General features: G+C 31.6%; 1 protein-coding gene across 1 annotated transcript; it reads right to left on the bottom strand.

The window, feature by feature from the left end:
* Positions 1 to 11,987: 11,987 nt before the first annotated feature.
* On the bottom strand, positions 11,988 to 12,845 carry LOC102602632 (uncharacterized). The gene has a single exon (XM_015312701.1). The coding sequence runs from the start codon at positions 12,722 to 12,724 to the stop codon at positions 12,179 to 12,181; it is 546 nt and encodes a 181-aa protein (XP_015168187.1). The 5' UTR covers positions 12,725 to 12,845; the 3' UTR covers positions 11,988 to 12,178.
* Between the last annotated feature and the right edge of the window lie 2,223 nt (positions 12,846 to 15,068).

The raw sequence follows: 15,068 nt of genomic DNA on the forward strand, positions 1-15,068 counted from the left end.
TGTTATCATAGCCTACACAATTTGGGTGGACAATAAGTGAATGAAATTGGAGAAGACTTCATCATTAACATATGTAAATAGATTTTTCATCATCAATTATGACGATTAAATCTACTGAATTGGTGATGATAAAAATGTATACATCAGTTATTTGCTGGGAAAAGAAATGGTGACGACTTAAAGAAGAAGATAGTAAAGTCTTTGTTTCAAGTCTCAAAAAATTAGGAGCACCAAATTAACAGTAGAAATATTTTGATCTTTAAATTAAACTATTCAAATCTTTATATTGTTAAATAATATTTTTATCATAAAATCCAAAGTAATATATTTCTAACATATGACTGATATCTTACTAATTTGAAATATTCCTAATAACAATACTATCTCAAAGAAGATGAAACTATAAAAGATCAAAGAAGATGAAACTATAAAAGAAAAAAGGAAAATTTGAATAGGAGAATTAGCTACACTATTGAAGAAGACTTCTTGAATTTGGTTGAATTGTTTTGAATTGAAATGATTATAAATGTGCAAGATCATCTTTGTTTATAGATGATTTTTTGAAAGAATATTATTGACACCAAATATAAAAAACTAACAAATTATCAATGTTTCAATATCTTTCCTAACAATTATTTAGTCAAAATACATATTCACTAGTAGTTGTGTCGATGACCATAAGATTAGGAGTCTTACGCTCTATTAACTGAGTTGGTCGATACTTTAGAAACAACTAGACGTCTCCATTCAATTTATGTATTTTTCTTATATCTTCATGTAATTGTTTGCATATCATACAGATCAAGAGCATTGTGTAAAATTTTCACACACATGTGAAACGTTTTACACTAAATCCGCCAAATTATGTTCTTCTAATTTTATATGTTTTTTTTAATAAAAAGAACAAAAAAAAACTACTAAAAGTTACATATTTTTTTCAAGCAATTTGTTAAGATTGAATTAATAAAAATATATCTTACTTTTTATGAATGGATAGTTCTCTTTTGAGGTATATCTAAGCTAAAAATCGACTTATTTTTTAGCCAAAAAAAGTAACAATACACATAAAAATGAAATTAGAAAAATATACTTGATTTTATAAATTGTTATTCATGTGCATGCCTCATCCTTTTTCTAATTTAATACTTTCCACTAAAGTCAACTAATACACGAAAATAAAACATTATCTAGATAATTCAGTAAATAGATTAATTTCAACAAATTAAGACACAAATTAATTTCTTGTGCCTCTTTATTATTTTGAAGAAAATAAGTTAAGGTGGTTGTTTGTTTATACGTATAATCTACTTCTTCAATAAAGTTCTTTTAATTAAAAGAGTCAAAGTCAATGATTCTTTTTTAAAAGTAATCAGGATATTAAGAAATTGTAAATATGTATCAATATGATCTACTTCTTCCACAAAATTCTTATACTTATGACATATTATTACAATTAGGATTGATAATAAAAGAGGTTCATGTCTTATCTTTCTAGATAAAAACAAGGGTGATGAGACCAAAAATCAAGAGAGTTAGCTTCTTCTTTTTTTAGTTTATACCCTTCCTCAGCCAAAACGAGAGGGATATTTATACAAATTTTCTCTTTGACATGGTGCAAGAATCTATGTGTAAATGAATAATTGAAGCTAATTTTGGGCGTGTGAAATAGTCAAAACGAAATTCTAAATAAATTAATTTGAATTATATATTCTCGTGGCTCTCACAGGAATAGACTTAACTTGTTAAATGCTAACCGAAATCAGTATAAATAAGAATATAATATGCTCTATTTTTAACTTTCACCAATTTCTAATTTAGCATTTTGCTCCGACCCTCTAATTCTCAATGAAGTACCAAAAAAAGAAAAAGAGTAACAAATAGTCGACAATCAAATTAAGAGTGAACCTGATGGATGCAAAATTTCGCAACTTAAGCCTTGAATGTATTAGCCAGCGAAGCCATAATAATTAAGAGTTTGGGGTTTTAAATTTCGTAAATAAACCGTCAATCAATTTTGTTAGAATTTATAAATTAATATACATATAAATTTAATTAATTCTCTAGTACAAGTATAGGGTCTTAGGAAAGCTACTGGATTCGTCCGAACCCATGAAGTCCAGCCTAGCTCCGTCACTTGTATTAGTTATAGGATGAAACTTCAAATTAGCTTAAGGGAGGATATCATCGATTACCTTTATAAACTCTTAACATTATTTTCTTTTTCGATCTTCTCTTCTAAAAGTTTACCGAATACCTTAACAAGGAAAAAAACTCATAAACATTAAGCAAACTCTTAAATATTCTTATGTCATTTTCACCCATCAAAGAAGCAATAGTATTTTTCAACACAAAAATTTAAAAGTAGAGTGGCTGTTATACCACTGTTCATCTCTTTCCTGCCAAGACTTGCCCATACTTACCCACTCCCTTTTAGAAATTAAGTGGCCTGGAAAGTATAGTACATACACTTTCTATTTTACAATTATTATAAGACTACAAAAGTGAAAATTACTCTCCAATAAGAAGAAAAATAAGTTTTTCTTTTTCTTTTTTCTGTTTTAGAGTTTATTTACATAAAAAAAAATCCACAAATCAAATTTCCCTTCCACTTTTTTTTTCTTTGTTCTTTTTTTGTGCTGCAATTTTCTATTGAAACAGACATATATGCTATACACAAGTGTAGGGAAAAAAGAGTTAGACTATTAGGAGCGGAATTCAACTTTTGAATATTTACTATAGTTAGAAGCTAGGAGTATCATTTAGAGTACCCTTTTTAAGTTAAAGATTTAAAGTGACTTCACTTATCCAAAATACAAACTCCTAATTAGTGTGAATATATATATATATATACATCTGGCATTCATCCTCATCTTTTTTTACACAATTATTGTTGTACCATACAATGGATTAGGAGACACATAATATTATCCACTACTGATCATTCTTGTCCTGGAACTGTCAAAAAGACCTTGTCCATGCATTTTACTTGAAGTATATTTATGCAAGAAATTACTAAAAAGTCACATTTTTTCAGAAACTTATTAAGAAGAAATTAATAAAAATACATCTTATCTATGAAAAAATCAGATATGCGAAAGAATTGTTGGAATTGTATATTTATGCAAGGGCAAATATGAGTTGAATTGCTAAAAATAAGTGTATAAGTAAACTAAACTTGGTATTTGACCTAAAGGTGTAAACACCGTGGCCTGCAAAGTCTTGGTATGAACACCAAAAGCAAATTGCAATAAAGATAGAGAATTGAGGTTATTTTTTGGGTGGGGTTAGGGGTTCACGGAGTAGTGCTCAATTATTGAACTCTTAGAATTTTTCACAAAATAAATACACATTTTTCCTATTTTCTTTTTCTTTAATATTTTTTAAATTATGTAGTTTAATTATATACTACTAAAAAATATTGGACCCTAAGAAAAACAATACAAAGTCAATAAACTCACTCAATATATATGTGACGATGTACCATTCAATTTCCGAAACGTGGCACAATCTGAAAGAAAAACAGGAAGTATAAGTTATGTTATTTTAGAATTATTTCTTCAACCTAGCAGAAAAAGTACTTGAATTTAATCTATGAAAATTGAAGCTCTTTAATGCGTTGTAAGAATCAAGGCTTGTATTTTTTTTATTCGTGAAAATGAAGGAAGAAAAGGCAATACATATAATTTATAAAGCCATACAAACACGCTGATCATGTACCATGCAATTATTTGTGAATTAAACTTGGCATAATCTCAACGAAAACAAGTAGTACACGTTTTTTCTACTTCTTTATACTTTTTAAAATAAAAACTACTTCTTCAACTTTAATTTCAGATAACATATATTTGAATTTCACAATTTCTTTGTCTAGAAGATATTCATAAAAATTGTTAAGTAAAGCTAGATCTATCCTATAAAATAAAGATGAGAGTAATGAGTATCATTTAGAGTATCCTTTTAGTTAAAGATATAGAGCGACTGCACCTATCTAAACAATCTCCTAAATGTGAATATATACAATGGCATGCATATTATTGTTGAACTATATATAGAATGGATTAGGAGGCACATTGTTCAAATACAAATTAGTTCATTAGTCAGTTAACTAGTTAACATTGTTTGCACTAGTTAGTTAACACTGTTTGCACTAGTTAGTTAACGGATTAGTTGGTTGCTCAACTATGAGCTGTCAATAATTAGTTAGTTTGTTATCTCAATTCCTAGCTATAAAAGCACAAGTTAAGAGTCACACTTTGTATGTTGTTGCAGTTAAACATCAATAAAATTCTCCCCTTTCTTCTTCAGTTTTCTGTCTAGATTCATCAATGAACTGATGAGCTGATTTGCTCACAGTTTTCACATGGTATCAGAGCTCTGAGCAATTGATGTTGGTTGTGTATGAGCAGAAGTTTTAGACGAGAACAGAATCTTCTTCTTCAATAGTTTTTTTTCCTTTTGAGCATTCATCAATGGCGCCTAAAATCGATCAAAACGATCCTCTGTACATCGGACCATCAGACGCTTCAGGAGCTGTAGTAATTCCCATAAAATTGACTAGATCAGAGAACTATGGGATCTGGAGCAGGTCGATGAGGATTGCACTTTTAGGGAAGAGAAAGTTTGGTTTTGTGACTGGAGCTTGTACTAGAGGATTGTACAAGGATGAGCTTCATGAACAATGGGAAACATGTAATGCGATTGTATTGTCTTGGCTGATGAACACTTTTAGTGATGATCTACTCAGTGGAATCGTGTATGCAACTACTGCATTTTCAGTTTGGGCAGATTTGAAAGAGCGATTTGACAAGGTGAACAGAATGAGGATCTATCAGCTGCATAGGGAACTCACCACACTCACACAAGGTACAGATTCTGTATCACATTATTTCACTAAATTGAAGACATTATGGAGTGAATATGATGTTGTGGTACCAAATCCCTGTTGTACATGTCCTCAATCGAAAGATTATGCTGATCATCTGCAGCAACAGAGGTTAATTCAGTTTTTAAGTGGTTTAAATGACTCTTATGATCAAGCTAGGAGACAGATCTTGTTGAAGGGAACTACACCTTCCATTAATCATGCTTATGCTATGGTTATTGAAGATGAGATTCAACATTCATCAGTTGTTGTTAATGTAGTAGAGAAACCAGAATCAATAGCACTTAATGTGAACAAAAATCAAGGAAGAGAGTATTACAAAGGGAAGAGGTGTGACTTTTGTCATTTCACTGGTCACACTAAGGAGAATTGCTACAAGTTGATTGGTTACCCAGAGGATTGGAAGCAAAGGAGAAAGTCAGGATCAGGCTATGGAAATGGCAACACACGCAGTACATCAAACTCTACCAGTGGAGGTGGTTATGGTAGACAGTATTCTACTAATTATGTGAATTTGAGAAATGCAGGACACTCTAATGACTATGGAGGACAGAACTCAACAAACAATGCATCTGGTAGCCATTGTGATTACTCTCAAGGGACTTTCACTAATCAAGATGAGAGCAGGGCTTTCTTGGCAAAAGGTCATGCACTCACAGACCATGAATACAAGCAGATACTAAACATGTTAAACAAAGAAGGACAGGACTCTAAGCAGGTCAACATGGCAGGTATAACTATTTGCTTAATGTCAAATAATTTCACTCAGGATTGGATCATAGATTTTGGTGCAACTCATCACATTATAGCAGACAATCGTTCACTCACAAAAAGTCAGGTGTTAGATAAATCACAGAAGAACCAGGTACACTTGCCTACAGGAGACAAGGTAGACATTAGTCACATTGGTGAGGCATTTGTGTTTGATGACAAGACAGTGAAGAATGTTTTACATGTTCCAGACTTCAAATTCAGCCTATTATCAGTTTCAAAAATCACAAGGGAATTGTCTTGTTTTGTATCATTCTATCCTGATTTTTGTGTATTTCAGGTCCTCTTCAGTGGCAAGGTGAAGGGGATTGGTAAAGAAGATGGAGGTTTATACATGTTCAACGGTAAAATTCCCCCACACAAGCAAGAAGTTACATGTCAGAAGAATGTGATTACTGCAGGAGCAATAGTCAAAGATGTTGATCTGTGGCATAGGAGGCTTGGACATCCTTCTGTTCAAGTCCTGAAGATTTTAAAACTAGTTCATAACAATAAAGACAGTGAAGTTCTTTCTAAATGTTCAATTTGTCCATTAGCTAAGCAAACTAGACTTGCATTCCCTATCAGTAGCTCTAGAGCATCTATAAGTTTTGATGTTGTTCACATGGATCTTTGGGGGGCCTATAAGACCCCTACTATGGATAAGAAACAATATTTTCTAACAATTGTAGATGACTATAGTAGATTTGTATGGACCTACCTGTTGCAATTGAAACCTGAAACCATTGTTGCCATCAAAAATTTCATATTAATGGTCAAGACTCAATTTGCTTCTCATGTTAAAGTTGTGAGGTCTGATAATGGTGCTGAGTTCTTTAACTCTCAGAGCACAAAGTTATTTCAGGAGCTAGCTAGACATTCTACACCAAAGTAGTTGTCCTCACACACCTCAACAAAATGGTGTGGTAGAGAGGAAACACAGACACATTCTCAACATTGCTAGAGCTATCAGATTCCAATCACATTTGCCTATTAGATTTTGGGGCTACTGTATTAAGGCTGCTGTCTACTTAATGAACAGGTTACCTTCATCTTCCATTTAGAACAAAAGTCCTTATGAAATGCTTTATGCCAAACAACCTTTTGTCTCTCATTTAAGGACATTAGGCTGTCTTTGTCATGCCTTAGTATTGCCAAAAGGTGATAAGTTTGCAGAAAGGTCTGTCCCTGCTATTCTCATAGGATATTCAGAGCTTTAAAAGGGATATATATTGCTGGACATTAAATACAATAAGATCTCTGTACATAGAGATGTGATTTTTCAGGAGGATGTTTTCCCTTTTGCACAAGTGATGCCACAAACACAGTCACCATTCACTGTTTTTAACTCTCCTTTAGAGTTGGATACTACTCATACTGATACTGCTAGGGATCCTCATATTGAAGACAGTATTATGTTGGATAGTGAGGATGTTCAGCATGATAATGAGATTTCAGAAGATTTCACTTGTAAGAATTCTCCATTACAAGTTGTTTCTGATCAGCCTCTTATTGTGCCTACAGATCCTCCCATGAGAAGGACCACAAGAAGCACTAAAGAGCCTACTTGGATGCAAGATTATACTACTGTTGGCAAGAAGCAAAGTAGTATCAGGCATCCTTTGATTAATTCTCTATGTTATGACAGCTTAACACCATCTTATAGAGGTTATCTAAGTAAAGTGTCTGATTCTGTGGAGCCCAAACACTTCAGACAAGCAGTCAAAGATGATAGATGGATACATGCCATGAAGCAAAAGATACAAGCTCTTGAAGATAACAAAACATGGATGGTAGTTGATTTACCACCAGGGATGCATACAGTGGGATCTAAATGGGTGTATAAGGTGAAATATAGAGCAAATGGTGAGGTGGAAAGGTTCAAGGCCAGGCTGGTTGCTAAGGATATAGTCAAGGCAAGTAAGGATTGGACTATCATGATACTTTTTCACCAGTTGCAAAGATGGTAACAGTTAGATGTGTGATTGCTCTAGCAGTGTCTAAAGGTTGGAATCTCTCTCAAATGGATGTCTACAATGCATTTCTCCAAGGTGATCTAGATGAGGAGGTATATATTGAGATGCCTGAAGGTTTCAGAAAGCCAGGGGAGACGAAAGTTTGCAAGTTACTTAAGTCATTATATGGGCTTAAACAAGACCTCTAGACTAATGGAACTTAAAACTTACTACTGCCTTGTTATCTGCTGGTTTCAATCAGAGTGCACATGATTATTCTCTTTTTACTCTTAAGAAAAATGAAGGACTTGTCATTATCCTAGTCTATGTTGATGATTTATTAATCACTGGCAACAATGCTCAGATGATCACAGAAGCCAAGGAGAATCTACATCAACATTTCAAGTTAAAAAATCTAGGGGAGCTGAGATATTTTTTGGGAATTGAAGTGTTAAGATCCTCTAAGGTTGTTGTTTTGAATCAAAGAAAGTATGTTTTAGAACTTATTTCTGATGCATGGCTCACGGGTGCTAAAACTGCTCTCACTCCTCTTGAATCAAACCTCAGACTCACCTCAGTGGAAAATGATTTGGTGAATGGGGTTACTGGAGATGAGATCCTTCATGACATCACAGCTTATCAGAGATTAGTTGGAAAGCTTCTTTATGCCAATATCACTAGACCTGACATTAGCTATGCAGTACAAACTCTCAGTCAGTTCATGCAGTCTCCTAAAAGGTCACATTGGGAAGCAGCTACAAGAGTAGTAAGATACTTGAAGGGAACAGTAGGCCAAGGTGTTTGGTTGCAAGCTAAACCTGCCACTATGTTAACTTGTTGGTGTGACTCTGATTGGGCTAGTTGTCCAAATACTAGAAGGTCTATTACAGGTTATGTGGTGAAGTTTGGTGATTCCTTGGTGTCCAGGAAGTCTAAAAAATAACACACTGTCTCTAGGAGCTCAGCTGAGGCCGAATACAGGAGCATGGCTTCAGCTGTATCTGAGCTCACCTGGTTGTTGGGATTATTTACTGAGTTAGGAGTTCCTATTCAGGTGCCTGTGACTCTTTTTAGTGACAGTAAGTCAGCCATTCAGCTTGCAGCTAATTCCGTCTTCCATGAAAGGACTAAGCATATTGAAATTGACTGTCATTTTATCAGAGACAAGATCAAAGCAGGGGTAATAGACACTGTACATGTTCCTACTCAACATCAAGTTGCAGACCTTTTGAACCAAAGGATTGCCTCAAGCTCAACATTTGCATCTTCTCAGCAAGCTTGGTGTGCTTAATGTCATGCACCCTTCAGCTTGAGGGGGTGTGTTCAAATACAAATTAGTTCATTAGTCAGTTAACTAATTAACACTGTTAGTTAACACTGTTTGCACTAGTTAGTTAACGGATTAGTTGGTTGCTCAACTATGAGCTATCAATAATTAGTTAGTTTGTTATCTCAATTCCTAGCTATAAAAGCACAAGTTAAGAGTCACACTTTATATGTTGTTGCAGTAAAACATCAATAAAATTCTCTCCTTTCTTCTTCAGTTTTCTGTCTAGATTCATCAATGAACTGATGAGCTGATTTGCTCACAGTTTTCACACACATAATTATACCCACTATAATCATATTGAATATGCACTTTTTATTTTAATTTTTTGTTGCTTTTTCTCTGTTTTATTTATTTACATTTCAAACCCCTTCTGGAAGATGAGCTGTAAATATCTTGTCCTAGAGCCGACAAAAGCCCTTCTCTACTAGAAATCACAATTTTATTTTATTTTTAAATTGATAATAATCACATCTCTCTTTATCCGAGATTGATGTTTCATTAATATAATTGTTGCATATAATTACATGTTCTTAAATTATTTCTAGCTGAATACATATTGGATTTCTGATTTTGAATATGTCCAAGTTTTAATTAGTCATGTTAAGTGACCTGGGAGAGGAAATGTGATGTTATTTCCTAAATCCTAATATAACTTGAACAATCTCAATTTCATCATTTAAGTTAATACTCTCTTCCGTTTTTTTTTAGTAGTTATTATTTTCTTTTTTAGAATCAAACGATAAGAATTAATTACTTCCTTGTGAACGTAGCTTTGATTTCAAAACCAAATAGCCCAAAGGTATGCTTTACTTTCTGATTGTAGTTTTTAAATCGAACATTACAAATGTGTTTACACTTTTTTTTTAAAAAGAAATTAATTATTAGAGTAAAATGATAAAAAACAAACAAACTAATTCTATCTTGTATTTATAAATGAATAAATAATTTAAGATCACTACTTTTTTTAATAATAATTTATAATAATATGATACAGATATAACAGTAATTAAATAGTACCACAATTCTTCAATAAAATAAAATTTTAATAAGCAATCAAGTGCATCAGTAAAATATTGTAAGTGTGATGTTTCTTCCAATAGAGGTTCAAGTAGACGACCAACGTAAAAAGTAAAGGAGTTGCTTTACAACCCACTAAATGTAACAAAAATAATTATAAACAGATATTAGTAAAGTAATAAAAAAGAGAAAGCCCACAGATTAAACACTATAACATGGTTCCACTTATGAACATAAAGTCAATTTTGCTTTAGGAAAATTGGTGGAATTATCATATTGATTCATTATTGCCTGGGCCATTAATTTCTCTGACATAGTACTATAGTCCTGGCAACAATTAGAGTTTGGAGTATTTTGACAAAATAACAAATCAGGGTGGATATGTTAATTAGACTGTGTAAATGAATTTCCAAGTTAACTAATTTTCCCATTCTACATGAAATTAACTTTAATTAGCAAGTTTTCATTTTCAACCTTGGATAGTAAATACTCTCCAATTATTTTTATTTGTTCATTATTTTAAAAATAGAATTTTCATTTTTATTTCTCACTTTTAACATATCAAAAAAGGATAATTATTTACTTTCATATTTTACCCTTAGCATTAATTGCATATTTAATAATCATTTCTCAAAATGTAATACTCCCTCAGTTTCTATTTACTTGTCCATTTATTTTACTTGACATACATATTAAGAAAATAATAATTGATACAATGAGGTTACCATTTTACTCCTATTAATTGATACAATTCCAAAATCAATTTACTCATTCAAAATGTTCTACCTTTTTCAAAAATATTAACTCTCTAAATAAATTAAGAGTATAATAGGTAAAAAAATATCTTGATTTGTTAAAAATAACAAATAAAATGTCAATATTAGATAAGTAAAAAGGGACAGACGGCCAAGTAAAAATGTATATTATAGTAAAATATCCCCTTCAATCATGGTTTTTAAAGGCATGCATGATCCGAAATGAACAAGTAAAAATAATCTGAAGAATATTATGTACTCAGGCAGTGGAGGAGCCACCTTACAATGAGGGGTTCATTTGAATCCCCTTCGGCGGAAATTATATGATTTATACATGGTTAAAATAATTTTTTAGGTATATATAGTAGATGTCGAACCTTCTTCGGCTACTTTGTGTGTCTATTTTTTTAGATTTTGAACCCCCTTATTGAAAATTCTGGCTCCGCCACTGTACTCAGATAATGGAAAAATTACTTGGATGAATACTTTTTAATAAATAATTACTTATTTTAGCGATACTTTTTATCTATTACCATTTATAGCAATACATAACAATTATATGTTAAATTTGCAATATGTATTAAAAGTGGATTATGTATGCAATATATATGTATTATAATTGTTTTTAAAAAAATATATTATGTTTTTTTGGTAAGAAATTGACACATTGTATTATAAGTGTATTAAATGTGTGATAAATGTATTATTTATCAATAAAAATGGTATTATATATGAATAATAAATTATTATATATTAAAACTGTATTATAAATATATTAAAAGTGATCAAGTGAAAAAACAATATTATTACTATAAATGATAAATATTTTTTTAATATAGTATATTTATGTAAGTTTCCCTCAGATAATCTACTTCTTTGGCCGAAAGAAAGGAATGATTTTTAACTTGCTAACCTACTCCATGTTACCTTTTACCTTTTGCTCTTCTTATTCTTGAGCAAATAACTACTCCCACCATTTCAAAAAGAATGGTCTCCTTTGCTTTTTAGTCTGTTTAAAAAAGGATAATTTTTTTTTTGTTTTAGTAACATTTTAATTTTAGCTTTCCACGTGACATGTTTAAAATCATAAGATTAAATAACAATTTTATACATTTGACATAACTTTAATTTAGGATCACAAAATTCAAAAGTCTTCTTTATTTTCTTAAACTATGTGTCAAGTCAAAACTAGATCATTCTTTGTAAAACGGAAGGAGTAGGAGAGAAGGTTGTAACAAGTAGCCGACAATCAAATTAAAGAGAGAAAAATTGTGGAACCACTTGAAAATTGTATACCGTAATCAAGAAACAAACGGGTATCATCACATTAATAATTTTCATAATTACATAAAAAGAGAAAATTAAGAGAAAGAAAATCCCGGGACAGAATGGAAACCAAAAATTAATTTGCAGTATTCAAAGCTCCCAATCTGCACGTATTTCTATATATAATTACTGCCATGATCTAATTAAAAAAAAGAAGAAAACATTAAGCAAAAGCAGATGCAGCCTCTCTTCTCAGATCTCTGTAGAATCGAGAAATGAATTCATCAGCTTTCTCATCAACGTGGCTAATCATGTCACCATTATCATCAGCTTCTCTTAGTGGGAAAGGCGAGTCAGTGATTCTTAATTGCCTCACCGTTGGAGTCCTTCCGAATCCAGGCAAAGCAGGTGATGCTGTTTCGCTCTGAAGGATTTCTAATGCCTTCAAAACAGCAGCGTTCATCATTGAAACGTCGTCGTGTTCAGGCTGACTAATGCGCTTGTTGGTGTTGAAGGGGAGGTGAAAAGCAGGGCTGTTACTGCAGCTGAACTCGTAATACTCTTTTGAAGTTGATTGATGAATATTATTATGGCCCTGGAACATCAGATTTTGGAAGGCAGCTTTTCCAGCAATCTTACCACGTTTCATTAATAAATTGAGATCGAACATTAGTTTCCTCTTTGATGATAATCCTTTCCTCAACATGAAGTAAGCCACGCGGACTATCTTCCAGAACTTTTTCGCTATAACTGGCAATTTTTGATCCATTTTTTCTCTCTAATTAAGTACTCTCTTTATATATTCACGAGCAGTTTTTCTTTTTTTCTTTTGAATTGAATATTTGTTTGTTCACGAGAGACAAATATTGATGAAAACTTTAGAGGAGAGTTTGTTTTTGTGGTTTATGAGAAGAATTGAGAGAGTGGTATATATAGGGAGGTTTTCATTCAGAGGAAAAGGATATAATGAAGTATTCAATATGTTTACTTTTTAATAAGTTGACACGTTTGGATACGGACCACGTATAGTTTGAGTTTATTCAATATTTTATTAAGACTTCAATTATTATACAAGGAGTTGGTGATTTTCTAGTACAAGTATAGGGTCAATTAATTTTGTTAGAATTTATAAATTAATATACATATAAATTTAATTAATTTTCTAGTATAAGTATAAGGTCTAAGGAAAGCTACTGGATTCGTCCGAACCTATGAACCCCAGCCTAGCTCCGCCACTTGTATTAGTTATAGGATGAAACTTCAAATTAGCTTAAGGGAGGATATCATCGATTACCTTTATAAACTGTTAACGTTTTTTTCTTTGTTCTTTTTTTGTGCTGCAATTTTCTATTGAAACAGACATATATGTTATACACAAGTGTAGGGGAAAAAGAGTTAGACTATTAGGAGCGGAATTCAACTTTTGAATATTTACTAGAGTTAGTAGCTAGGAGTATCATTTAGAGTACCCTTTTTAACTTAAAGATTTGAAGTGACTTCACTTATCCAAAATACAATCTCTTAATTAGTGTGAATATATATATATATATATACATCTGGCATTCATCCTCATCTGTTTTACACAATTATTGTTGTACCATACAATGGATTAGGAGACACATAATATTATCCACTACTCATTCTTGTCCTGGAACTGTCAAAAAGACCTTGTCCACAAGAAACCACAATTTTTTTCTTAAATCTATGATAATCACTTCTCTCTTTATCCGAGATGATGTTTCATTAATTTTATTGTTGTCTTTAATTATGCGTTCTAAAATTATTTCAAGTTGAGTAGATATTGGATTTTTTATTTTGACTATATATATCCAAGTTAGTTTGAACAATGTTTGTCTTACTATAGCTAGTTTTTAAAGTTAACTTAGTCAAAGGTTCATTCGAGTCATATACTCATTCTTATTCTTGGTTCACTACACAATAATTATTTCTGACATCATCTTGAAATAGATTGTTATATCTCTTTAAATAATTTTGAATTACTCTCATCTTTGATGTGCTAATTTTTAAATTGAATTAGTTCAAAAGTTCATTTTTTTAATTGTGGTTTTGATTTCAAAACCAGCAGCTAGCCCTAATTAAGTATGGTTTACTATAGTAATTAAGCACCACAATTCCTCTCAAAAAACAAAATTTATAAAGCAATCAAGTGCATCAATAAAATAGTATATGTGCTATGTTTCTTCCAAAGGAGGTGCAGGTGGATGATTAATGTGAAAAGCAAAGGAGTTGCTTTACTAACCACGATAACTAAATAATAATTATAAATAGATATTAGTAAAGTAAGAAAAGAGAAAGCCCACAGATTAAATGGAGTATAACATTTTTCCACTTATGAACATAAGACAATTTTGCTTTAGGAAAATTGGTGAAATAACATTGACCCATTAGTGACTTTATTGGTTAATCGGGCCATTAATTTTTCTTTGACATAGTACAATTGTCCTGGCAACAATAGTAGTTTGGAGTATTTTGACAATGAATTTCCAGGTTTTATGAGAAGCAATGAATGGTACTCCATATAGGGGCCTTTTTATACAGTGGAAGAAGACGCAGTGAAGTATTCAAGTTGACACGTTTGAGTCTTTATAACGAGTTTATTCAATATTTTAATGGTCCAATTAGAGTCTTTTAAGTCATTTTCACTCATCAAATAAGTTCTCCATTTCCCCCCTTCCTTGTAGATTGCATTAATAATTAAATAACTACGTACCAGTGAAATGTCACAAAATTACTAGTTCATTGTAACCTGATCAAATACACAACTCAACTTACCCTACAAGGATTTAGGATTAAAAAAACCGCTAAACGTTTTAGTTTCAAAATTTTAACTTGTAGGGTGTGTTTGGTATGAAGGAAAATGTTTTCCATGGAAAATGTTTTCCTAGAAAATGTTTTCCTGGAAAACAAGTTGATTTTTGACTTATTTTCTCATGTTTGGTTGGTGATTAAAAAATATTTTTCGGAAAAGATTTTTAGTGTAAATTTATGAATGAAAAATATTTTTGAGAAATATCTTTTATTTTTACTAGAGTAGAAAATAATTTTTGAAATTGAATTTTTTTTTTAAAAACAAACTTAAATTTTTTTTGGGG

This window comes from Solanum tuberosum, unplaced genomic scaffold, assembly GCF_000226075.1.
Source record: "Solanum tuberosum cultivar DM 1-3 516 R44 unplaced genomic scaffold, SolTub_3.0 scf00215, whole genome shotgun sequence".
Classification (NCBI taxonomy): domain Eukaryota; kingdom Viridiplantae; phylum Streptophyta; class Magnoliopsida; order Solanales; family Solanaceae; genus Solanum; species Solanum tuberosum.